At 36.2% G+C, this 27,974-nt stretch overlaps 1 protein-coding gene across 1 annotated transcript in view; it reads right to left on the reverse strand.

Annotated features, from left to right (window-relative positions):
- Window positions 1-26,779, reverse strand: part of ltk (leukocyte receptor tyrosine kinase) — a 137,947-nt gene extending 111,168 nt beyond the window's left edge. Inside the window, exon 1 of the mRNA XM_030127224.1 lies at window positions 26,540-26,779. Within this exon, the coding sequence (XP_029983084.1) occupies window positions 26,540-26,591 (52 nt within the window). The 5' untranslated portion in view covers window positions 26,592-26,779. The remainder of the gene's footprint in view (window positions 1-26,539) is intronic.
- Window positions 26,780-27,974: the final 1,195 nt, after the last annotated feature.

Genomic DNA, 27,974 nt, shown 5'->3' on the forward strand with positions numbered 1-27,974 from the left:
CTTTAGTAATTCCTCTAAGTCTCCCGCTGGTGTGCAGCTCATTTTCCTTTTCCCTACCTTTGGAAAATTTAATTTGAGGGGGCAGGAGGTTTGTTTAAGGAGCTATTACCCCCTCTTGCCCCCCCACCCCCCGGGCACAGATTGGCCCCATCTCATGACCTCATGACTAAATCTAATTCAATCTTCTAAAAACTCCCAGATCAGCAGCCAATACCGATCTTTAGATTGGATCGGGACATCCCCACTGGACACAGCTCTAAATAAAAAAACTGGAGTTTGACACTAAAATGGCAGCGTGTCTTCTACATGAGTGAGTTTAATTATGATACTTTTGAAGGTATGAAGTTATAATGTGATGTTATTATCATTGCTAAGTTGCCGTTTGTTGATCCACGGTTCACACTAAACCAGTGGTTCCCAACCTTTTTTGGCTTGTAATCCCATTTTAACATCACAAATTTCTGGCGACCCCAGAACTGAGACATTTTTTTTGCTAAAATTAATTTGTTTTTGATCATGTAATAGTTTGCTATACTATGTAGCAAATAAACATTAATTTTACACAACATTTAGTCTATATAATGTATATTATTATGGATGGAGGCAGGAAAGCCAGGTGTAGATTACTGCACAAAGTGGGAATTTTATTTTCCTTGGTCAGGATATGTACAGTCAGTCCAGCTTGGATTTGCAAGGCTGACAATTAATACTGAACAAACAATAACTCAAACTATGAATTATGAAAGAGCTGCAGCATCTGAAACCGACCACAATGAACATTTGAAAAACAAACAGTACCACAATGCTTCAGTTTCTGCTTCACAGTTTATCATGTATTTCATGTATTGGGATTTTCTCTCTCAACTCACCATATATTTTTTTTTATTAGTAAGTTTTTCTTAATTTTTATCAATTACTAGAAATTTCAGGCGACCCCATTTGAATTCCAGGTGAACCCACATCCCCAAGGTAGAAAAACACTGGACTAAACTGTGACAGTTCTGACCATGTTTGGACGATTCCATACAGATCTTTAGAGCAGAAAATGGAGGTGATTTATGTTTTTTATGTGGCTGTTTACTGTAAAAAAGAAAAAAAAAGACACTAGCTAAACCAACACAGCTATAATGTAAACTATCAGCTGATGCAGAACATAAAGACTGCAGGCTAAGACCTAGTGTTTTTCGGATTTTGACTGATATTTTATTGAGTGAGTGATACGGTCTGTGGATACATAGCATTAATGCGTTGGTGTTTTTGGTAACCTTCGGTGTGTACTGGTACTCAACTTCCCCCTTGCTGCTGATACTTTATAAAATATTGATACTCCATAGAACCCCTTTATAGATGCTGTTTGATGTCCGTTAAGCTCCTCAGATAGATGTGTATACGAGGTTCACAGAAACAGCGCTATTGTATCAGGCTTTTGATGAGCAATTTGATGTCAAAATGTGTGTATGACTGCTACACCCCCGTCTGTGTTTCTATTCAGACTCACTTCAGAAGATCCATTCATGTGCAGTGAATCAGTCTTATGGTATTTCCAAAGAATTAAGCCCCATAATTCAATTTTTGATTTAATTGGTTGCAGCTTGGCTTAAATTAACTGGTATACCGGTATGCAGTTTCTCCTTAGACATTCTTTCTCTTTCTCTCTCTCTCTCTCAGGAAAAACACCCTGACTTTCTGCGATCCTGTGTGACTTCCCCTTCCTCCTCCCCAAGAACCACATATAAATATGGTGATAAAAGACAGCATACATAAAAGCTAACACGCATCCTAATTCAAGGTGACTTGAGACAAGTTGTCTTACATGGAAACAGAGCATGTGATGTTCAGGAAAGCTGAATTGACTAAAAGCTTGGAGTGATGATAAAGAGATTTAATTTCACGTGATGTGCAATGCATTTTCATCCATGGGCGGTGTCATAACCTTTACTGTCCCTGCTGTGATCCACAAAACAGGACTGAATAATAAACTGGAGGTGTCCTTCTGTGGAAATTAATCTTATGTTGCACTCATAATCGAAATAAAATGAAAACAATAACAATAAGCAAATATATTAATACTTATTGATAGTGAATACAACCCAATATATGCATTGGCTTTAGAAAATCAATTATTTAGATGTAAATACCGTCTAAAAAGATGAGTGCACTGTGTTTATGAATTTCTCTTAAATCATCCAAGTGGTTTCAATTGTCCACAGTGGACATTTAAATCATTAAATGATAAAACAAATATACACATAAATGTTAACCCATAAACACCCAACGTTTCTTTGGTGGCAGTTCTCAAATTAATTTTTCTCTCTATTTAACCTTTCTTAAGTAATTTATCACCATTTACAGGGTGGGGAAGCAAAATTTACAATATTTTGAGGCAGGGATTGGAAGACAGTGTATGACCAATTAGTTCATTGAAAGTCATGAGAATTTATTTGCCACAAGAAAATTGATATAATAGAAAATGTTTTTATTCTATGTGTCCTCCTTCTTTCTCAATAACTGCCTTCACACGCTTCCTGAAACTTGCGCAAGTGTTCCTCAAATATTCGGGTGACACCTTCTCCCATTCTTCTTTAATAGTATCTTCCAGACTTTCTCATAATAGTTTTGCTCATAGTCATTCTCTTCTTTACATTATAAACAGTCTTTATGGACACTCCAACTATTTTTGAAATCTCCTTTGGTGTGACGAGTGCATTCAGCAAATCACACACTCTTTGACGTTTGCTTTCCTGATTACTCATATGGGCAAAAGTTTCTGAAAAGGTATGGATAATAGTGTTAGGTATGATTATGACATCAATATATGTTTGCTTTCAAAACAATTGACGCAGTGCCTGCTGAGAAAAAAACAACTAAATGTTCATTGTAAATTTTGCTTCCCCACCCTGTATTATAATATTATCATCTGTATTTTGCATTTTTTCAATGTAAATTACATATTTTCCTGTATTTCATCCACTGATCATACTGATGTTCATTAAAGCTCAGACTAAAATCAAAGATTATTAAATCAGGAACAGAGAAAACTGAAGAAAAAGTGACATTTTCTACAAAAATATCAATAACTGAGCATAAAACAAGCGTGTCCATCCACTGTTATTGATCCAACTCTATGGGTTTTACTGGTGAATCAATGTTGTAGAAGATGACGGTGTTTCCACGGTAACTACGGAGCCTCTGAATATCCAAATGGGTCATATGTGATGACCGTGAAAAGACGACAAACTGCATTTTACACCAATTATTTGTATGGATTGATAAGATTAGTGGATCAATAGGTATTAAACATTTTAGATGGTTAGATGGTTTTGGTCACCAGTGGCTGTTTGGGTGTTTTATGGGTTAATTATATCAGTCCAGTCTGTGCTGTGGTCCAGGTTGCAAGTCCACTCGAACAAAATAATTTAAAATTTCATTAAACCCTGTCCACACTGACACAGATGTTTTACTAATGTGGGTGCAGATTCTGTCCATAACGCCGCTCCGTCTCCGAAAGGTATCTGTGCTGACCTCTATCTACTCCAGGTCATACACTGATTTATTAGCCTGGATTTGTTTCAGGCGCAGTTTCATTATGTAAAACAATAATAGGCATGAGCAAAATAGGAGGTGACGCCTTCATTTTACAACCTCTCAGTTTTCCAAAGTTTTCCAAAGTTTTTAGATATCTTCACTTTCCAAATAATCTTTTACAAACCTCTGTTTCATGAACTGAAATTCTATTTATTCCAAACATACAGAAAAATATCTGTCTTACAAAATATCTGCATTAGCATGGATTTGCAATAATCCAGTGGTTGAGAGATCAGTCCCAGCTTTAATACTGAAGGTGGAACAATATTGTTTTACTACCTCCGCCAAGGAACAGCAGGTTATGTTTTCATTGGGGTTTGTCTGTCTGTTTGTTTGTCTGTTACTAAGATAACTCAAAAAGTTATGGACGGATTTGAATGAAATTTTCAGGAAATGTTGATACTGGCGCAAGGAACAAACAAGAAAAGCACTTGGAGAGCGCAGACCTCCACCAAGACAGATCTGCCTCCCGTGCGTGTTTGTTTGTTTGTTTGTTAGTTAGTAAGATAACTCAAAAAGTTATGGATGGATTTGGATGAAATTTTCAGGAAATGTTGATAGTGGCACAAGGAAGAAATGATGAAATTTTGGTGCTGACCGGGCCTGGGGGGGCAGGGGTGGTGGTGACAAAATTTCCTGAAAATTTCATCCAAATCCATCCATAACTTTTTGAGTTATCTTGCTAACAAACAAACAAACACTCACGCAAAGCAAAGTGATCACAATATCTCCTGGTGGACATAATGATTACATTTTGGTGGTGATCGGGGGGGGGGGGGTTGATTAAATTTTCAGGAAATGTTGATACTGGCACAAGGAACAAATGATTACATTTTGGTGGTGATTGGAAGGGGGTGGTGGTGATCTGCCTTAGTGGAGGTCTGCGCTTTCCAAGTGCTTTTCTAGTTTATTTTTCGATATTATTCTTTTATGTTTCTGCTTTCTTCAGTGTATTCATACTGTACATTTCTTCATATAATGTCCTCTGTTTCTCTCAGAACATACCAGGCCCTTATTTGAAGGACACTTGTATAAAAGACAGGCCTTTATTTCTAATTTCCTTTGTTTAATAAGACCTTGGAGCTCATCTTTTTTTTTTTTTTTTATACTTTATTTATAAAACTTTTCAACATTCATAGAATTTTTCATTCAACAAATATAACATTTATAATTTCAAGTAATGTGCTCATAATGCAGAGATTGACACTGGACATAATGAACAAACAAAACCCATGGAGAAAAAAAAAAAAGAAAGGCCATACAAACAGAACACACATAACAAGACTGTCAAGACAGTGTATTCTGGTACATTTTAAAAAATAAATAAATAAATAAACAAAACAGGTCTATAACAATATAAACAACTAAAATGTATTTACAGTTCCAGGTAACCTTTCACACAGTGTAAAAGAGGCTCCCATATTTTGTTAAATTTGTTGACAGAGTTATTTAGGTGCATGTATTTTTTTCTAACTTTATATTAAGCATGATGTCTCTGATCCACTGATCACGTGTTGGAGGTGATGAGTCCTGCCATTTGAGAAGAATGGTACGCCGAGCTAGTAAAGATGAAAAGGCCACAACTTTTTGAAGGTTAGCTGGAGGGATTGAGTCATCTGTGCATAAAATGATATAAAAAATAGCAGTAAGAGGAGATGGCTGAATACAGCACCCATATGCCCTGGAAATGAAATCAAAGACCGAGTTCAAGAAAGGGATAAGCTTGGAGCAGGAGAGGTCGTCTTTTATGCTCAAGTTGGATGGACAGATCTTTTTACACACAGACCAAAACACTGGTATTCTTTTATCTGTAAAATTTCAGGTCTCGGGTTCTGCTTTGAGATGCTTTTAAGAAACACTGTTGTTATACTTTTTAAACCTTTTAAATGATTGATGGTGTTTTATATGTGAGTTCTTATTTTAGTGTTTTATGTATGGTTTTAGAACTGATTTAAAACTGCCTTGGAACTGGCTGGGACATTCTTAAACAATATATTTTAATCTCAATGAGTTTTTTTCCTGGATAAATAAAGGCTAAATTTAAAAAATTAAATGTATTATGATTATTATGATTAATAATAATAATAATAATAATAACAGAATAAGTGTTATATTTTATCCTCCTTAATTTTAAGCTCTTATTATTATTATTTCATTTTTACAACTATGGTTGTTTTTACATTACTATGTACCTTTTATATTTATATTTATATATACATGTACATACTTGTTATATTGTTGTGACTGTGTTGTGATTGTGGATATTATGTGAGCTGCTGGACACACTGGACCCCCCCCCCCCCAACGATGACGAATAAAGTGTCTTCTATTCTATTCTATTCTATTCTATTCTATTCTATTCTATTCTATTCTATTTATTAGAAATCGTGTGTTTACATAATCATATTTTCATTACAATGCACTTTTCTACAAATGCATCACCTTTTAGCCATTACAAAATAAAACTACAGTTTCAGTGGACAGAAACCATTTCATACAGGACTTATACTGCATAATATTCTCCCTGTTGCACACGTGACACTTTTGCTGCTCAACGTAACACACACCTGCAGTGACAGATCAGACAATAACCCTTCAGATGAGCATCATAAGCTTCTACATGAGTTGAAAATGTTGTTTAATGTATTAGATTAAAATTGTAGACATGAACATTGTACTTAACTGGCAGAAATTAAATTATAGGCACCTAACATGTTCCAGTTTTTTTTTTTTTTTTTTTTTTTTTTTTTTACACGCTCTGTGATTGAGAACTGGCTTTTATTTGTTCATGCTGACATTGACACCAGTTCTTATTAGAAACCATGTAATTGAAGGACAAACAGTATGTAAGTTCTACTGTATGTTTTTACATGGGTATCACTAACAGGGGAAATTTATTTGCAGAAATGGTTTTCTCATGTTAGAATTGCAGGATTCTGGGTGGAAGGAGTTTGGGAATTTGAGAAAAATGATTAAAGTCAGTATTTATTCATTTTTCAGTCCTTGTTGCTTTGGGTGGAAGGGTGAGAGGATGGATAATATGGGAGGGTTAAAGAAAACTCCACTATTGTTTTTCTTTTTCCTTCTCCTACTTGACCACCTTGTGCGATTGTGATATATGGTAGGGAAAAATAAATATTTCATCACAGTAATAAGTACTTTAATTAGACGACAGTCCTTTACTTGAGGAAATATTGCACTGTATGAACTTACTGAGTAATTACCTCTGCCTTTTTATGTCCCTATCTATATGTCTGTCTATCTATCTATCTATCTATCTATCTATCTATCTATCTATCTATCTATCTATCTATCTATCTATCTATCTATCTATCTGTCTGTCTGTCTGTCTGTCTGTCTGTCTGTCTGTCTGTCTGTCTGTCTGGTGGTGAAACAGCACATTGCAGCCAACTGTTCACTCCCCTGAACCCACCCTTACATATGGTGGCTGCAGACAATATGCAAGTCTGTTGTTAAAACTAGTGTTTGTTTTGTGTGTAATGTGCTTTTTGAGACTAACAAAACTCTGGACTGACCATAGTATGTAACGGTAATGCACCTTAAACCACCTTAACCCTTTAAAACCTGACGTGTCAGTGCTGGCACACCCTGCGCATATACAGTTTGGATGGTTGTAACTCTTTCACTTTTTGTGCAATTGGAAAAATTCCAACAGTTTCAGAAACCTGAGACATTGTGCTTTGTAGACCTTATTGGGTCATTATGGTAATTTCACTCACGCCTGTACTAGAAGCTTTAGAATTAGGCCTTTTAGCAGTATCATAACATGCAGTAAATTGTAAATGACTGCAAAATTTTTGAAAGTTCTAAGTGCTCTAGAAAAATGGGCAAAATGACTCACTCACAACATATTTTCTAACTATTTTATAATCAAAATAATAAGAAAAAAAAGTCCAGATGAGCCATTTCAGGCTTACTGTTTAAAGCAGGGGTGTCAAACATGCAGCCCGGGGGCCAAAATCGGCCCACCAAAGGGTTCAATCCAGCCCGCGGGATGAATTTGCAAAGTGCAAAAATAACACTGAAGATGTGAACAACCAATTATGTGAACTCGTTTTAGTTCAGGGGCCACACACTGACCAATGTGATCTCCTGTAGCATCATAGGAAAATAACCTATGACTCCAAATATCCTTCTTGGTTTAATGTAAAAAACCAAAATATTACATTATGCCTATAAATATTATGCCAAATATTTCTGTTTGTTTTAGTGAAAAAAAAAAACAAACAAAAAACATTAAATCATGAAAATATTTACTTTTACATACTACCCAAACAAAAAAGATGAGAATAACCTGAAAGAAATGAAGTTTCTTAAGAAAATTTAGGGCAATTTTAACAATATTCTGCCTTTTACTAAATGTTTTGTGTCTTTGTGAAAGTATAAATGATACAATGAGGCATGATATTGTTAAAATTGCACTTATTTTCCTAAAGAAATTTCAGTTTTTCAAGTTATTCTAGTCTTTTTTTGTTTGGGTAGTTTGTAAAAATACATATTTTCATAATTTTAATGTTATTTTTTTGCACTAAAACAAAGAGAAAAGTTTGGAGTTGTCATTATTTATAGGTTATTATGCTTTTATTCTACTGGTTCGGCCCACTTGAGATCAAAGTGGCCGAATGTGGCCCCTGAACGAATATGAGTTTGACACCCCTGGTTTAAAGGGTTAAGACCTCCTCTGTAAGTAGATATAAAAGGTTCACTCTTCTTCTTAATCGCATGCATTTTTGTCCTCTGTAGGGGACAAGAGTTTTAGAGCCTTTCTACAAAAAAATGCTGTCCACTTGAAAGGACATTCCATAAAAACATTAAAAAAAAAAAAAAAAAAAAGTATCTGAAAAAACTATTGCATCTTGCTGTTTCCAATCAAGGCAATTATCTCCTGTAAAAAAGCCCTAACTTACTTTCCTGGGTCTCAGGAGAATATTCCATCCCTGTAATTACATCCTCCAAAATCCCCTTAAATCTTACACACTGGACCTTTAAAACTAGGTTATCTATGACCCTAAAATCCTGCAGAAACTTGGTGAAATAACTGCTATATTCTGCAAAATTAACAGTTTATATTTTTAGACAGTATTTCAGACACTTTTGCTTACACAACACTGTGACTAAGACACTGTTCTTCATTATATATATCGCATAAAAGTTACTGTTCAGGCCCCGCTATTGCAGACGTGACATCAAATCTGGAGTCTGGATTTTAGTAGGTCTGGATAACATCTTATGAAGTGAGGGGAACTGAGCCACTTTCCATCTTTAACCACAAAGTCAAACTTCCAGAGCTGGCATGGTGAGCTGCCCTTCGTCCTCTGAAATCGAACAGCGGCGTCCTCAAGTATGCACACACGTCCCTCATGTCTGTTCAGGATCAGCTCAGTATCAGGGCATAAAGTAGGCCAGAACGTCGACTAGAGCCGCCTCCGTCCTCTGTACGACTCACTACTTTACTTTAGTGAATGTGAGCGGCCAATCTGCTACCAGTGACTTCAGTCTGATTCTTTTTGACAGCAATGTTATCCACAATACATAGAAATTGAAAACACAAGGTCAAATATACCTCCCAGATTCAACAATGCTGTTTGAAGAATAGAACTGTCATCCTGTTTATGATTTCAGAGAAGCAGGGAATAACATCCGTCTCGCTGCCTGTTTTCATGCTCCACCAAAGACATCAAATCTCTCCTGGCATTTTATTATTTTCATTAAATCTCCATCTATACTTTAGTTAGAAGTCGCGGTTGCACTGTGTGACAGCAGTTACTGCATTAACCAGAGTGCGGACTCTAAAGATCAAAGTCTCATGATAAATGCACATGTGACCTTGAATCTTTGACATCTGACTCATTCTGTTTTTGTCCTTTTCTTTCCTGTGACTGTGGCCTGTTTCTGTTCAACAATGTTAATTCACCCTGGAGGTATTCCGCACAACAAGCAAGTTGAGATCCGTGAAATTTCCTTTTACACAGTGTTATTTGTTCTTGTCGCGTAAAGAAAAACGATACATTGCACAGATGTTGGAAAATGTGCTGGACATGAAAAACAACAAGGCCTTCAGTTTATGCATTCTATTTGAATCAGTAGTCCTTTTTGTGATAGAGAATATGAACAAGAGAACCAAAGCTACCATTGTAAAATAAATAAACAAATGATGCAATAGCAGAGTTAAAAATCAAGAAATAAAAGTCTCAATCGCTTGTATATTTTGGTTTAATTCCTATTTTTCCTTTCCTTTTTAGTTTATAGGTATTGTATTCATTTTTTTATGTTTTATCCTTGTTAATGGTCTATTTTCTTTGCTTTAACTAATATTTTATGTGGTTTTATTCTTAATTTTAGATGATTTTCATTCACTGTTCACTGTTCCATGTGCCTCACATCTAATGCCTCCACTTCATAAGAAATGTGGTACTTATTTATTTTGAAGAAGTCAGAAATTATAAAAAGAGAAAATGCATCATCGGTAAGTTATTCATTCATTTATCTGCATATTTAATTGTTTTCAACATGAACCTCCATATGTATTGGATTAACTGAGACTTTTATTGATAAATATTTCTTTTCTTTTCTTTGTTTAATCAGCATCCTAGTCTGCAGCATTCTGACACCCTGCTGGTCAGATCAATGTCATGAGATGAGATAGTGAATAGTTTTAGATGCAACAACTTTCAGTTCTTCTGCTCTAATGAAAACTAGAGGTTAATATTAGAATATAAAATATAAATAAGGACAGAGATAAGTGAGTTACTCATGTTTCCTATTAATGATACAGACCATGGTGCCATAGTTACAGTCTTAAAATGACCCAGGAATATTGTGGTGAACAGTCTGTCTTAACCTTGTGGTAGAAGTTTCTAAAAAATAAGGTTATTATTTCATTTTGGAGCACTGTCGCTTCACAGCAAGAAGGTCCTGGGTTCGATTCCAAACAGGGACATTTCTGTGTGGAATTTGCATGTTCTCCCCATGTTTGCGTGGGTTCTCTCCAGGTACTCCGGCTCCTCCCACCATCCAAAGACATGCACTGATAGGTTAATTGGTTGATCTCAAATTGCCCATAGGTGTGAATGTGAGAGTGATTGGTTGTTCGTTTCTACACTGAAAAAAATTGGGGGTGTTATTTATTTAGGAAAACTTAGGAAAGTGTTTGCACTTGGAATTGTAAGTAAATTCTACAAGGGCAATCAAGTAAACTTCACTTGCGGATATACGTTTATTTTACTAGCAAACCTCAAGTAATTTACTGATGATTATTAATATGGTCATTGAATTTTAATTTCTCCTTCTTTGTAAGTTTTACTTAGACTCTGACTGCTTCAAACTGAAAAATGCTAATGCTAATGTACCTAAAGCTAAAGGCTTTTCAAGGTAATTTTTAAATACTGTGACATTTTGGTAGAACAAAGTTAAGGGAGAGTGGACATTGGTTGCACTTTTCGGATTCCAATACATCACACACACGCTAATGAAAAGGTAGTGGTATTTGCAACATTACAGCGTCCACTGGAACTTGGAATGATAATCGCTAAGAGACTGATATTAAAAGAAAGGAAGTCTCCAAATCCTCCATCTTTTCAAGCGTGGGTCAATAATATGTTGTCATTAATACAGATGGAAAAGTTCAGGTTTTGATCACCTTTTCTGTGAACACTTTCAGATACACACATCTGAGCCTTTGTGTCTTTAGTTGTTTTTTTGTGTATGTGTTTTTTTTTGTTTTTTTTTTCAAAGAAATAAAAAAGAATTATTAAAAAAAAAAAAAAAGGCAGTGGTACTTACTCTCATTAAACAACACGTGTGTAAAACAGCATAGACTCTCTGACAGCAGCACAGACCATTCAGTCATGGTGTCAAACTGAAATATTCCTTCCACCCAGTTAACTCGGCTACTCTCCCTATAGGCAGAACATGAGTCATAGAACTACAGAACACAGAACAGCAACTTGCTTTTAACTAATATTTACAACTTACAAAGTAGCGCACCGTCACATGACTCAGTGACACTGTAAAGTACGCAAGTCACATGACTCTGCACAAACTGCCCCCATTACGATCAGTATGGCTCGCTACAATACTTTTTCTAACTTTTATTAATGAACAATATTTAAGTAACATTTACACAAAATTTTATATAATTTTTCTGCAGTTTAAATTGCCTATTAAAACTTACTTGGTATTTCTAAGTTCATACGTAATGACTATAACTACTGAATATTATGTAAAAATACATAATACAACTTACTCGTCCCACACAGTTTATTTATTACACGAATTACATATTTAGTTTTACTTGAATAATTCTAGTTCTCACTGATACTTACTATTAGAAAATAAAAATTGTGACAGTTAACCTAATAAATTTCACTACACCAAAAAAATGTTTTTTTTTCAGTGTATACGTCAGCCCTGCGATGAACTGGCGACTCATCCAGGGTGTACCCCGCCTTCGCCCATAGGTAGCTGGGATAGGCTCCAGCACCCTAGTGAGAATAAGGCGGGTTCAGAAGATGAATGAATGAATGAATGAATTTTGGGATGAACTTGGAGCAGGCTGTTAACGCTACACTGCACAGAGAAGAAAATGAAGCTAACCACACAAACTATATATGATAAAATACACATGTGCATGTGCAAAACACCAAACCAGAATCTGAACCAGCAGCCTCTCAAAATATATGGAACAATGCAATGACATAAACTGAGTATAAATGTTAACAGGAACATTACTGTCATTTAGGGCTGCACGATATTGGAAAAAACTGACATTGCTGACACTGACAATGATTTTTTTTAACCCTGCAATATATATTGCGATATGAAAGAAATACTTAGGAGTATATAACAGCTGTGTGGTGCTGATGTAACTGGTCAAACTAATTAGTTGAGTCACCTCTGTGCAAGGCACTATCAACACAGAACACGTGTTAGAGTATCATCCTTCTTGTAGCTGAAATAATTCCAGATAACTGACGTTGCTTTTCTTTTTGGCACCAAGTCTTCATGTACAGTGATTTTCTCTTGTTTGTTGATCATTTTTCAATATTGTTACCAGCGACTCACTCCAAACTGATTAAGAACAATTGTGATTAGTGGATCGCTCCGTGCAGTGTGTGTCAGGTACCCTTTAAATTACATGACAACATGTTGAGTTCATTTGCCTCCTACATTGCAGAACCTGCGATGTGACTATTGCACACATGTACATCGCGTACATGTCGATGCTCAAACGATATATTGTGCAGCTCTACTGTCATTTGTTGTTTTTTGCTTAACTAGTATCTGATTTAGTTTTACAGTGAACTGAACAGCTCCTCATCTGCAACAAACAGACCCAGTGGGATCCCCTCTTGAAAAACAAATGTTATATTAACAGATAAATGTAGCATGAGATAATCATCAAATAAGTTATGAAGCCAACAGATCTCTGTGTGAGTCTGTGTGTTTATCACAATGACGGAAACTGGTCCATTCTTACTCTGATTCAACTCAGATTGTCACAGAAAAACAATTCCAGTGCTGAGAACTTGGCGGAACAAAAAGACAACACAGGCAGAATATAATACATCCAAAAGTTGAAGCAGAATTTCAAAACAGGCAGAACCTAAAGTTAATTATCACGGAAAATGGAGAAGATGTGTTTGTTCCTGGGCCTGTTCAAAATAAATACATCAATAGAGAAATGTGATTATTTTTCAATTTATGAAATAATAATAACATGATACGACAACAAGTCCCCCCCACCCCCACCCCTCACACACACACACACACACACACACACACACACACACGCATTCGCAACGGAATGAGTGAATGGAGCATTTCTGCTGTGTATTTCTGGAGTGGTTCTGTTGTTTAGACGAGTTGGTGTCATCTCTAATAAGCAGAGAATACACAGAATATCAAGACAGGATTTCACCGTAACAGGTGAGCTCCAGTCTATAAATACTGAGACAAACATGCACTATATAGGGCAACATTCTAAAATCAACCTCTGGAGATTTGACGAACTGAACCAATGAACCAACCACTCGTCAGGTCACACGACTGGAACATCAACAAAAACTCTGGGCTGGACTGGACTTTACTGTATATACGATGTCTCTTGGTGTCGTATGCATGGTTTGTGTAATTGATAGCAATTTAAGTTCTGTTCTTTATTAGTGATTAGTAATTTTATAATTGAATTGCACTTAAAAAGGTATTACATCCTGTCCTATCCTACTATAATGCACGTTCTGTGTGCGGCATCCCATGTCCGATAGATGTTGCAGCACAGGAGGGCATTTGTACGGGTTTTCCTCAGCCTTCACAGGCCCAATCGCCACCAAACTCGCCAAATGAAAAGAAACATTACCTGACTATCTATTATGCACAATTTTATGTCCGTATTCAAATGTTGTGAGGTATGCTGGGCGATTTTAACAGGGTCCCAGCTCACCACAGACCGGGTCGCAGCTCACCTCGGACCGGGTCTGACCTCACCACAGACCTTCACACACCCGATCGCCGCCAAACTTGCCAAATGAAAAGAAACATTACCTGACTATCTATTACGCACAATTTTATGTCCGTATTCAAATGTTGTGAGGTCTGCTGGGTGATTTTAACCTCTCATGCTATCGTACAATGGCACCATGGGTACAATGCCGCTAGTGATTGTAATTTAATATTTGCATTATTATTTGCACATTCATGGTATTTTGGTTATTTCATGTCAATGTACAGACAAGTTGCTAAGGATAAAAATAAGAGCCTGTTGCTTTAAGATGCTCTGGTGAGCTGGGGGGTGCTATGTGCCTGGGGGATATACGACATTAGAACCGAGAGGCGCTCACAGTTTTTCTGACCATGTTCGGACAGTGTGGATAAGTTTGTATATATTTTGGCTGTGTTTGGACAGAAAACATAGGCAGTGGATTCCTGTATGTATTTTACTTTTTATTTTTCATATTTTGTTCAATAAATCTGAGAAGACGAACTTTTGTGGAAGACACACGTTTTACAACATGAGTTAGCCATAAGCTCTGGTGGACGGTTTTATTGGAAAACATACAATGTCAACAAATCACCTGAGAGAACCATCCAAAGGTCCCATTTTGTACCATTTGTTTTGGATTAGGCAGTGAAGTGCATTTATTCAACATTATTTTGACTGTGGAGGGATCAGTAAAATTAAACATGTCGTGAACATTCAAAAAAGACCTTATCTGGAGAATGTTTTTTTATTGAGACTATTAAACTTAAATACATAGTATGTAATTTGTAGGTGACGCTTAATCAAAACAATAATGAAAGTCGTAGAAGTAGGTGATGTCTTCAAATAACATAGAATCATGGAGGTAGTTTTCAGCAGTACTACAGAGGTATGAGTAGGGGTGTGTATTGGCAAGAATCTGGTGATACGATACAAATCACAATACTATGATCACGATACAATATTTCACAATGCATCATAATACTGTTAAAAAGGCAATTTTTTGTCTGTTTCTTATTTTTAAATGATTATTTCCTTGAACTAGCGGCATTGTACCTGTGATGCCATTGTACGATAGCATGAGAGGCTAAAATCGCCCAGCATACCTCACAACATTTGAATATGGACATAAATTTGTGCCTAGTAGATGGTCAGGTAATATTTCTTTTCATTTGGCGAGTTTGGCAGGGATCGAGCCTGTGAAGGCTGAGGAAAATCCGTACAAACGCCCTCCTGTGCTGCAACATCGATCGGACGGACGGACACAGAACATTCATTATATAGTAGGATAATTGAATTACACCAGAAATATGCACAAATACTAAACATATTCTTATTTGATCAGAACAGGATCTGATGCTTTATCACAAAATTTTCCTGTGTTAAAACTTAAATTATGTTTTACACACATTACAGTTCAAGATCCTGTTCATATGTTCATATTCTATTAGTTCATAATAAACATCATAACATTATTTTTGTGCAATCCCAACAAAGGAGCTAACATTATTTAATAAAACAGTGTTAAATAATAATAAATAAAATATAAGCAAAAAAAGAAAACAAAAAAAACCAAAAATGAACGTCGGCCATATCTGCATTTGAATAAATACCTAAAAATATCAATACAGTACTTTTTAATATTGATACAGTATCATGAAATGAAATATCACAATATATTGCAGAACCAATATTTTCTTACACCCCTAGGTATCAGATGTTAAAAGTTTAATTAGGGACCTATATTTACATAATATCAGAATCAGAATAATATAATTTAATTCTGATGAAATAGCCACTATTAATTAAGTGGATAGAACTGAAAATTATAGATTCCTCTAAATCTGAACATTATTGAAAATACTTCATCAAATGTCAGAAGTCAATAAAATATGTAAGTTGTCTTTCTGTTCAAAATAATGTGGTTATTTTGCAAAACAAACATTTTCCTCTACCTTTGGGCCTCTTGTCCTGGTGTAAACAAGGTTTTACATTATTAAACAGATTTTAAAATTTCATTTTAGTGTGTATCCATGTGAGAAATAGAGATTTTAAACAATGGCATCACACCTCGCATTTCTATGTTGCTTTGTGTAATAAACATGCACCTTCATCTTCACACACACAGGAGCAGCAAGCAACAGAATCTCCACAGCAAAAAATAAATCGGTTACATATATTGGCCGATGTTGATTAATCAGTGATAAGCTATAATCGGCCGGCCGATTAATTCGGATGGTCTCTTTCAACTCACCATATATTTTTTATTAGTAAGTTTTTATTTTTATAAATTGCTAGTAATTTCAGGTGACCCCATTTGAATTCCATGTGACCCCATGGTTGAAAATCACTGCATTAGGAGAACATGCAAATTCCACACAGAAAGGCCCACGGACCATCTTGCTGTGAAACAACAGTGCTAACCAGCGCACCACTGTGTCATCAGCTTTAAATATGCAGATCAAAAATGTTCAGACCCCAGCTGTAGGTCGTTAGTAGATTGTATTGTCCGTCCAAAATGCCATAAAGAAACAGTGGTAAACAGAAAAACATCAGCACAACATAATTAAGCTATTAGAGATACAGACTAATGGTTCATTGTTGACTAAATAGCTAATACATGTTTAATATAATTACTGAGTTATAATTGAAATGAAAAGCCTTCAGAGCATGATCCAGGCTTTTCCTTATTCCAGATAATCATTATCTGTTCTTTTGCTCTCTGTATGAGGACTGACTTCTAATATTAGTCATAAAAAATGAGACAAAGGAGGGCATTCATTTTTTTTTGTTTACATTTACTGTCAAATCTGGAAAAGCATGAAGTGTGCTGGCCTAAAAACTACAAACTCAACACAGCAGCATGAATGAATCCATTATTCTCTTTATGGTTTTGATGCCTCTTTAGTATCGCCTCTGGAAAAACCATTGCACCACAGCGTTCCTGTTTTAAATTACTTACAAATGGTCAGTTTGATGTCATTTTTGCCTCTTTAACTCTGCCTCACTTGTCTTTTTCATCATGATCTCTTCCTTTTGCTGCTGTTTTGAAGACAAGAGTACCAAAATATTCCTAAAAAGACCTTCAGGCTTTGCGTCGGCCTGTGGATGTCCTTGAATGTGCCACGTACACAGCTGTCGGCTCATCTGTCTGTTATCCCACCAACAGAGTGACACCGCTTTGATCTGCTGCCTCCACCCCTTTTGCCAGCTGTAGATACATCCTAACACTCCAGCTACACCTGAGTAACACACACTGGATACTCATCAAACAGCTTTACGACAAGGACATGACAGGAAATGCTCTCATAACCCTGTTTGATAGCAGGTGGATAACCATAAACACAAACATCAGATTCAGCTTTAATGCCAACTTTGCACACACACAAGGAATTTGACTCTTAACCTTAGATCTCAAGTGTTTTAGAATAAGTATATGTACAAAAATATAGAATAAACTGTACAAATAGTCTGACATCAAACAGTAAACAGAACAAAAGTATAAAAACCAATAGTGCGTATAGTGCAAAGATACAGGTAGGCAGGATCCAATTTGTCAAAAAAACAGAGGCTGTGTGTTTTTTTCTTCTTTTTGTTGTCGGGGTGGGGGTGTCCATAACTAATGTAACTAATGCGGAAAGTTTCACTTTGGTCCAGTGTGAAATGACAGTGAAACCTTACATACTTTCAATGTCCAACTCCTCTGTTCCTCTATTATGCAGCAGATCCTGACACCAAATTTTCACAAATTCTAACCTGAATTCACTGGACACACAAATGCTGGGCCCCATGAATTTGAATCGCGTTTACCGCCACCCCCACCCCACCCCCATGGTGCCCCAGTGCATGGGGACGTTCGCGAATTCTGAGACTGGGAGACTCGGTTCAGGTGAACGTTAGTGCCAGTAATGTAGGATATAAGTGTAAGAAAGTTCAGTTACAACCTGCCTGTTATTTCAGTTGGTTGGTTGTCCCCCCCGAGGATGAAATTCATTGAGCAGAAGTAGGGATGTAAAAAGCAGAGGAGGGGTTGATCCCCGCCATCCCCTCCCCAACAAATCGCTCCTTGCAGACAGGTACTGTATATATTCAAAAAGATGTTCAACAAACAGTTCTGCACTGAAAGCCAAGATACGTTAATTTTATACTATTAAAAAAACATTGTTCAACCTCATGTCTACCTACAAGTATCCAAATACTTCAACATTTCAATTTTGCAGCATTTTGTACAGAGAATCTAATGTGATTTCAATAGTCGCTTTTCCATTGACCCCCAAATGGTGCGAATATAACTTGTGCATAAAAATTTACCTGATGAATCATGAATCATTTCTGAATTTTGTACGGGATAGAGGGGTAACGAGCCTTCTAGATTCAAAACAACAGATATTTATGTTTGTCGCCATGGTTATAGAATGACTTCTCGTGACATCTCATGATAATAAACAAACAAATCATTGCATTTGTGATTTAATGGAAAAAGCGACATTACGCACTTCAGTTTTTTTCGACATTTAGTAAATATCAGTAAAGTTTAGCGTAGATGTCCAATGGAAAAGGGTATATCACGCAAAACTGCAATGGAAAGACCTTTTTTCACAACTAGAGTAATGTGAATAAAAAAATGGAAATTAACAACAAGTGAAAAAGAACAGTTTTAAAAGCAACATGGCACATTTATGTGTGGACACACCAGGAAAGTGAATCTTTTTTTTTTTTATTTAGTACGAGATAGAGGGGTAATATATAATAATAATGAATACATCTGAAAAACCGACATTACGAACTTCAGTTTTTTCAACATTTAGTAAATATTGGTAAAGTTTTGCACATATGTCCAATGGAAAACCGACTAATGTGACAGGATGAAACACTAGTCGCTTTTCCATTCATCCTCAAATTGCGGAAACATAACTTGCGCATAAAAATGTACCTTATGGAAAAACGACAATTTTGGTAAAACTCATATTTTTCTATTAAAAGTTTTTGCACTGGCAAGAGGTAGTTTTTCAGGCATAGCGCACATGATATATCAAGCAAAACTGTAATGGAAAGACCTTTTTCCACAACTAGAGTCAGGTGAATTTAAAAAAATGGATGTTACAACAAGCGAAGAAGCAGAGTTTAAAAAAAACATGGCACAACATGTGTGGACACACCAGGAAACCAAATCATTTTCTTAAAATTTAGAACGGGTGAGAGGGGTGATATATAATAATAATGAATATATCTGTAAATCAAGACAATATTTACGTCGCCATGTTCATTGAATGACTTCTCGTGATATCTTGCGATAATAAATAAACAAATCATTGCATTTGTGATTTAACGGAAAAACCGACATTACGCACTCCAGGTTTTTTTACATTTAGTAAATATGGGTAAAGTTTTGCGCAGATGTCCAATGGGAAAGCCACTACTGAGGTTATCTTACAAACAACAAAAAAAACAGAGACCACATATTGCATTCATATTCTCTGACATATCACCCAAAACTAAATGATCATATTAACCCCACAGAGCAGTCAACTGTGACTCCTAAGGTACTCCAGGGTATAAACATCTAATTCCCAACCACGTCTGAGGCTCCCACTTATCAGTTTATGCCTTAAAGCTCCTCTGTTAAAGCTCTGGGTTAAGTCAGGGTCAAACTTCAACATTTCGTTTGATGTGGAAGAAAAAATAAAGTTGTGCATATTGCCATTTATGCCATTATCTCAGGTTAAATTTCATGTCTAAATTCAACTAACAGGATTAATCTGACTTAAGTGACTTTAAATATAATGTCAATGTGGAAGGTGTGTTTAGAAAATCTATCAAAGCATAAACTTTTAATGGCCTGCACTGAGATAAACTGAATTAGGTGAGTAATGGTCCGACTGAACTGCTTTGACACGGTGTGCACTGCCCCGGGTAATGAGATTCAGACACTGCTGATTAAGTATAGATCAGATATTTATTTTTTAACTTTCATAGACGCATGGGGACCGAAAGGTGTAAAATAAACACATATGATTAGTGTGAGGAGAATCATTAAACCTGCATGAACATATGTACAAACATGGTGTTAATGTTTGACGATTCCTGCTGTTTCATCCACATACAACACAGACCCTTCAGTTATTACCACGAACACAGCAATATTTATTTCTGAGATGCCCATTTTTATCACATGTCACATCTTTGCAGACATTAACTAAAAGCTATGCCAGTTCAGTATGAATTTAGAATGTTCTGATTCTGTTTCTGTCAGTCAATACCTTTAATAACAATGAAAGACCCCAGACTTCAAAATTACAATCTAATCTAAAAGTCTTCCTTCCGGTCCTTGTTTTGCGAACACATGTAGCAGCTCAGTCAGAGAAATGGGTAGAAATTATGGCGTGAGTCAGAGTGAAAAGATGCATTTACTTGCAAAGGCGTGTCACATAGATGCATTTACCTTTTGTGGAGGAAGGATAAAGCCTATCATTTAGCTGTGATGTTACAGGGAAAGGAAGGAGAAAACTGTTGTAGAGTCTAAAAGGGCAACTGCAATACCGTCACACGTCTTCACTGTAAAACTACATACATTCATTTCTGTTAATGTTTTTTTTTTTTTTTTAATGAATGTGTTTATTGGGTTTTTTTCTTTTCTTTCTTTTTTAAACACACACACATAAAACAAAATAATAAAACAAAACACAAAACACAGACTGCGGTGGTCAGAAAATAAATAAATAAATAAATAAATACAATTATTTATATGCATATACACACATAAATGTACACACACATATACATATGCCCACACACATACCTTCCAGGCTATACATATGAAAGGTAGAGTACAGTATTCAATATAATGGAAGCTGGGTAGAAAAAAAAGAAAATCATTTTTATACAAATGCTCTTGTCATTATAGCAGATACATTCACATTAATATAGCCAAGGAATGGTTTCCATATTCTTTCAAAAGCATTGGTCTTGTGGTGCATGAGACAGGTCAGAAAGTCCAGGGGTATGAATTCCATTAGTACCCTATGCCACCCTACAACTGAGGGGGTTTTATCCTAAATCCAGTGCTGTAGAATATTTTTCCTAGTACAAAAAGCCATAACATTATACAGTTTTTTGTCTGTTAATGATTTTAAAAGTATCATGGAGAATGCAGTGAAGGAGGAATGTCACTGTTTTCCTTGATGTCATTATGGTTGAATAGTTGTTATTGTGTTTTATTGTTAATTGTGTATCATGTATGTGTTTTATTTTGTTTGGACTTCGTATGGCTGCTACCTTGGCCAGGTCTCCCTTGCAGAAGAGATTCCTAATCTCGATGGGACTTCCTGATTAAATAAAGATAAAATAAAATACATAAAATAAATACTGTACAGCTTCACATTGCAAAAACATGTGCAATGAGTCACTTTGCAACAAACTACTGTTTTAAAGAGGTCCTGTATAGGATTAATATTCCACACAAGTCACATAACAGAACACACTTAGGACTACCAAAAACGAATCAACGAATCACCCACAGACTGCATCACTCACTGAATATGAAGAATAAAGCTCATTGTTTACACACATCTGTATCATGGCATCATCAAGTTTTTTTCCTCAAACTAAAATAAAGCCATTTATTTTGACAGTCAAAATAACTCTGTGTCCTATAATCTATACATGCTGCATCAGCTGATAGTTTACATTACAGCTCTGTTAGCTTAGCACTGTTTTTAGACTGAAAACAGACAGTAAAACCACTAACCACATCAGTTTTCTGTACGGTTTGTGTTGTCAACAGCTACAATGAAGATGTTTGGAATCTTCCAAACAAGGTCAGACCTGTCACTGTTTAGTCTGAACCGTGGATCAACAAACAGCAAAAAAGCAAAGATAAAAACATTACATACCAAGTACTGCTAGGAACAACAAACCCTGCCCCTTGCATATACTGTAGCTTATTTTGGCATTGATCCAGCTGATGTCATCATGTCTATGCATGTGGTGATGTCAGCATGTCAATTGCCTGTATATATGTGCCAAGTTTGAAGTAAATTGAAACAAAATTGATGTTTTTACAGACATTTGAAATTCTGCCCATTATAAGTAAATGTGAAAAAAAAAAGATTGTAAAAAGTCATAAAAAATGTGAACTTTGACCTACTTTTCCCAAAATGTAACCATATCTATTCTGGGTCACTGGCAATCTATAAACCCAATTTGGAATGAATTCAACCAGTAGTGTTGCTGCTACAGACATTTGAAATTTCAGCCATTAAAAGTAAATGTGAAAAAAAAAAAAGATTTTAAAAATTAAAAAATTTGAACTTTGACCTACTTTTTCCCAAAATGTAATCAAATCTATTCTGGGTCCCCAGTAATCTATAAACCCAATTTGGTATGAATTCAACCAATAGTTTTGCTGCAGAGTGTTAACAAACAAACAAACAAACTGAACCAAAACCAATACCCCTTGCCTCCCCTTTGGGGGGCGGGGTAATAACTTTATACATTCACAAGCCTCATAATCAAACTCACCCATTTCAGTATCAAACTCTCATCAAACTCATCCTATCTAGTCACTTTCTGATGCTTTGGTCAAAGGCCCCATGGTGTTAGATTTCTTCACTATGGAAAAACTAGCAGAGTGACTCATTACTCCCTCGAGTGGTCACATAAATCCCCCGGCCCGTCAATGTAAATAAATTCAGTTAATATCTCTTCACTCCAATACATTGGCAGCATCTTTGACAGAACTTCTGAGAGCTTTACACTAAACACTGTAATGTTAAGTTTAGGCCATTTTTTAAATATTTCAAAGTACTAAATATAGCCCCTTTATTAATAAAAGTGGTCACCTCTTTTTTTCCTGACAACAACCAGGAGTACACCATGAAGAAAAAACACATGAAATAACAATTATCAACAATTATTTTCACAGAGGAACCATTTCGTACACCTGGACATGATCTGATGCAACATGAGAATATATCTGAATGATCTGACATGGAGTGAAACAGGACAATACCTAAGCTAACTCATCCCTCTTATCATGATGGGATAATATTGTGACTCATTGACACACTTCTTTACCGTTGTACTTTAAATTTTGATACTGCCCTGTCTGTGCTTGTTGACGTCTGTTGCTTCTTATGTCTTTACATTTTCATTTTATTGTCTGTTTGTTAAAAAATGTAAAATCTGTCAAAAATAAAGTATATAAAAAAGAAATAACAATTATCAACTTCATTAAAAACACTGTCATATGGTTTATATACTAAGACTGCAGGTGTACAATTAAGTGCAATGTCAGCTTGTGCAATTATATAATCACAAAAGGCTGCAATATTAAGAGAGTTTCTGCATAAATATGTAAAATGAAAGCTCATAGTTATTTTTAATTTTTATTTTAATCTAGTTTCAATTTCTGTGTTAAATTTAACAAAAATACACAGTGCAAAAATATTTACACATCCGTGAATCACCTTTTACCATCAAGGAAATATACTTGAATTGCAGCGCTGTGAAAATAATCAGGATATGCCTTTGCCTTTCTCACTATATCGTGCAGCTCTGCATAGAAGCAATGCAACGAAAACCAGTGAACCCTTCCAGCAAAACACAACCCTAAATCAACTTTTGACTCATGTCTGAGGGTGGATCAACTTGAAAGCAGTGCAGACATTAGAGAAGATGGATAACCCTGTAAAATTTACCCTCCTGACCTGACACGTATAACGACACAGTAGGGAAAAGTCAGAGCAGCAGCACCACCCTGCATCTCGCTCATACCGTGAAAGGACCACTCACGTATTCTCAGCTCTTACTGGCAACAAGAAGCTGACAAGAAGTGTTTCATCTCTACAGGTTGCAACTCCTTTGGGCGCTAAGAACCATGAGAGAACTGTCACCCCCTCGCCGATCGTCTCGCCTCAACTTGACTCGAGGCAGGAGACAGAGGGGGGGGCTGATGTAATGGTGTGATTTTTGGCAGGGGTTTCTCTGGGTTTTCTCCTGTCACTAGGATTGACTGCAGTAAGAGCCACTTACACCAGTCTAGTCACTGTGGCTCCTACAGCTGAAAGGAGCTCCTCCTGTTGTCTGGGGGGTGGGGCTTCCCAAGTACCCAATGCCCTTTTACAAACGGGGCCACATTGGATTAAATGGGTTCATCATCCTAATTGGCGACGCACATGCGATAAATACTCAGCAGAAGACAAATCATGCAGCGGCACATTAGAGGGCGAAGAAAAGACTACGTGCATTTCCTTCCAAGTATTGGTTCATGAGTGCACACTATGGGGAACATCATAATTTCTATGCCCACATGACATGGTTCTACTGGTCATACATAACTCTGAGCCTAACACTCACTCCTTTCACATGACATTAAGTCTGATCTGATACGGTCAGCAGAAAGCACTAACACGCCTTCCAGTAAACACTGTACCAGTTGGGCAACAGGATGAAAAAATGTCAACATAAACAGGGAGAACTAGAAAAGCACTCAGAGAGCACAGACCTCTGCCAAGGTAGATCAGTACCCCCCCAGTGGAGAAAACAACAACAGTGCTTCTAGCTTTTATCACTATGTCACCTTTCCTGACTCTGAAAGTTGCTTCTTAATGGTTCTCATCCCATCTGGTCACTAGTTGCTTTACCATCGACCCTCAAATTGTGCAAATATAATTTGCGAATAAAAATTTGCCTAATGGAAAAACGACAATTTGCCAAAACTCTCATTTTTTGATGAAAGGTTTTTTCACTTGCAAGAGGTGATTTTGCAAGTGTAGCGAAATTGGTATATCACGCAAAACTGCAATGGAAAGACCTTTTTTGTGCAACTAGAGTCACGTGAACAAAAAAAAGTGGATGTTGATGGATGTTATAACAAGCAAAGAAGAAGAGTTTTAAAACAAACATGTGTGTAGCATGTGTAAACACACGAGGAAACCAAATCCTTTTTTAATTTAGTACGTGATAGAGGGGTAATATATAATAATAATGAATATATCTGTAAATAAACAGTCATTTTTCCACTGACAGTCAAAATTGTGTAAATATAACTTGAGCATTTTTAAGTAACTACTTAAAAGAACAAATTTAAAATATTACAAATTTACAAATTACAAATACAAATTTAAGTAACTTTTAAGTAGCTGGGATAGGCTCCAGTGACCCCCGTGACCCTAGTGAGGATAAAGCAGGTTCAGAAAATGGATGGATGGATAACTTGCGCATAAAAATTTGTCTAATGGAAAAATGACAATTTCGCCAAAACACTCGTTTTTCGATTAAAAGTTTTTGCACTGGCAAGAGGTGGTTTTTCAGGCGTAGCGCAAATGGTATATCACCCAAAACTGCAATGGAAAGACCTTTTTCCGCAACTAGAGTCACGTGAACAAACAAAAACAGATGTTGACGGATGTTACAACAAGCAAAGAAGAGTTTTAAAAGAAAAGTGTGTAACATGTGTGGACACACCAGAAAACCAAATCATTTTTTAAATTTAGTACAGGATAGAGGGGCAATATATAATCATAATGAATATATCTGTAAATCAACACGATATTTATGTTTGTCACCATGTTTATGGAATGACTTCTCGCGTCATCTCACGATAATAAATAAACAAATCATCGCATTTGTGATTTAAAGGAAAAACTGACATTACGCATGTGTTTTCGTAAATATCAGTAAAGTTTTCTGCAGATGTCCACTGGAAAAGCGACTACTGTCTGATGCTTGTCATGAAAGTTTCTGTGGCATTAATTTTCTCTACTCCCTCTAATAGTCACATAAATCCCCCGGCCCATTAGTGTGAATAAATTCAGTTCATATCTTTAGAATCTAATACAATAACATCTTTGGCATCAAGGAAAAATACGACATATAGACCCTTTTACACCCTTTAGCCTTTTACACTGAAAGCAACACTTAAAACGAACTTTATCAATGTAAAACACATATCCATGGTCTGTCCATCAGTGAAAACTGTCTTCATTACTGCTTTTGTACTCACTACTAACTGCACTTGCAGACCCACTCAGAGTTATACACGCAGAGCCCTGGTGCCAAGTCTTCTCTCTTTGCTGCAGTGTAAATGAATGTAAATCAATCTCTCAAGTGTTTCACAGGAGAATATGACGCCTGGTTTCAAAGTGGATGCAAAAACACCTGGTGGACGTGGGTAAAAGGTGGTGATATTAAACTTCAAACCAGATGTCATTTTTGTGCTGTGAGAAAAGCACGATGCCTAACGGTGTAATTTATACCACACTGTTGGTTAATTGGTGTTTAAAGAAAGAAAGAAAGAAAGAAAGAAAGAAAGAAAGAAAGAAAGAAAGAAAGAAAGAAAGAAAGAAAGAAAGAAAGAAAGAAAGAAAGAAAGAAAAAGAAAAGTAAAAAAAAAAAAGGGTTGAATGGAGGAAAAGTTGCAGAATGGCTCAAGGAAGTAAAGTTAAGACTACTTACCTATCAAAATGACGATGGAGAGATAAGTATTGTGATTTTTCATATAATCCATGGCTCCCTTTTTTTTTTTTTTCGGTAGAACCCAAAGAGCTGGCACTTTTTTGGCACCTTTACGTCTTCATGAATCCTCAGAGCAGACAGACTTTTAAAAAGGTGGACACAAACACTCGTGGGAAAACACGGCGTTAACAGACTGTCATGCGTCTCCAATGCGTCTCCGGTGTAGTTGTTTCTCCAAGTTGCGCACTGTTACTCACTCCGGTGATGCTGATGCTGCTGCGGCTCCAGTGACGACAGCCCAGAGCGCTCTCTCTCTCTCTCTCTCTCTCTCTCTCTCTCTCTCTCTCTCTCTCTCTCTCTCTCTCTCTCTCTGAGTATGTATTTGTGTGAGTCAGGGGCTGAAAAGCTCTTGGTCCTAAAGACATACATTTTCTCAGGTTTCAGTCAGTCATCTGGTCGAGAGGAGTTTTTTTTTTTTTTTTTTTTTTTTTTTACCAGCTTCATTTCATGGTCTAATAAAAAAAAAAAAAAGTTTGAACCCATCCACATTCTATGTAAATTTTTAGAATATGTCAAAAAAAAAAAAAAATGAAGTGGGTCTATTTATAATGTTAAAATAGACTGAAAAAAGCACCTGGTTAGTTTTAATTGAGCAAATAATAATAATAATAATAATAATAATAATAATAATAATAATAATAATAATAATAATAATGCATTTTATTTGTATAGTGCTTTTCAAGGAACTCAAAGACACTTTACATAAAGCAGATAAAGACAAATCAAACACATTAAAATCAGATAAAAGCAGATGCAAAAGGCAAGCATATGAATGTAAAACAGTTAAACATTAAAAGCAATCTTAAATAAGTGAGTTTTTAAAAGGGATTTGAAAGTGTTGAGGTCAGAGCAGTGTTGGATGGTAGGTGGGAGGAAGTTCCAGAGGGTTGGGGCAACAATAGAAAAAGCTCTGTCCCCCCAGGTTCAAATAGTTGAGATCCTTCCATTGCAGCTGCCCATCATGTATTCATCCTCTTTACCTGTCTAAAACGGCCCTTTAACATCCATAAACCTGGGTAGATGCAGAAGTTTCATGTGCTCAAAGACCACTTCTGCTACTGCTTGAGGGTAATTATTGAGTTTTGCCCAATGTTGCTAAACACTATCAAGCACAGCCTCTTAAACCCCTTGGCTTTTAAAAAGCCGGTCCCTCTCAGATGAACACGTAGGCTGTGAATGCTTGGCTTTGTCAAAGGCCCAGTGCTTGACAGTGTCCTTCATTAACTTTTTCCTGCCACTTGTCAAGAGGGTGACTGTATCTCTGATTCTAGGTACACATATTATCTATAGTTTGCACTGAGTTCACATAGTCATCATAATCAAGTGTTGGGAGTAATGCATTACAAAAGTAATGCATTACAATAACATGTTACTT

Source organism: Sphaeramia orbicularis, chromosome 22 (assembly GCF_902148855.1).
Source record: "Sphaeramia orbicularis chromosome 22, fSphaOr1.1, whole genome shotgun sequence".
NCBI lineage: Eukaryota > Metazoa > Chordata > Actinopteri > Kurtiformes > Apogonidae > Sphaeramia > Sphaeramia orbicularis.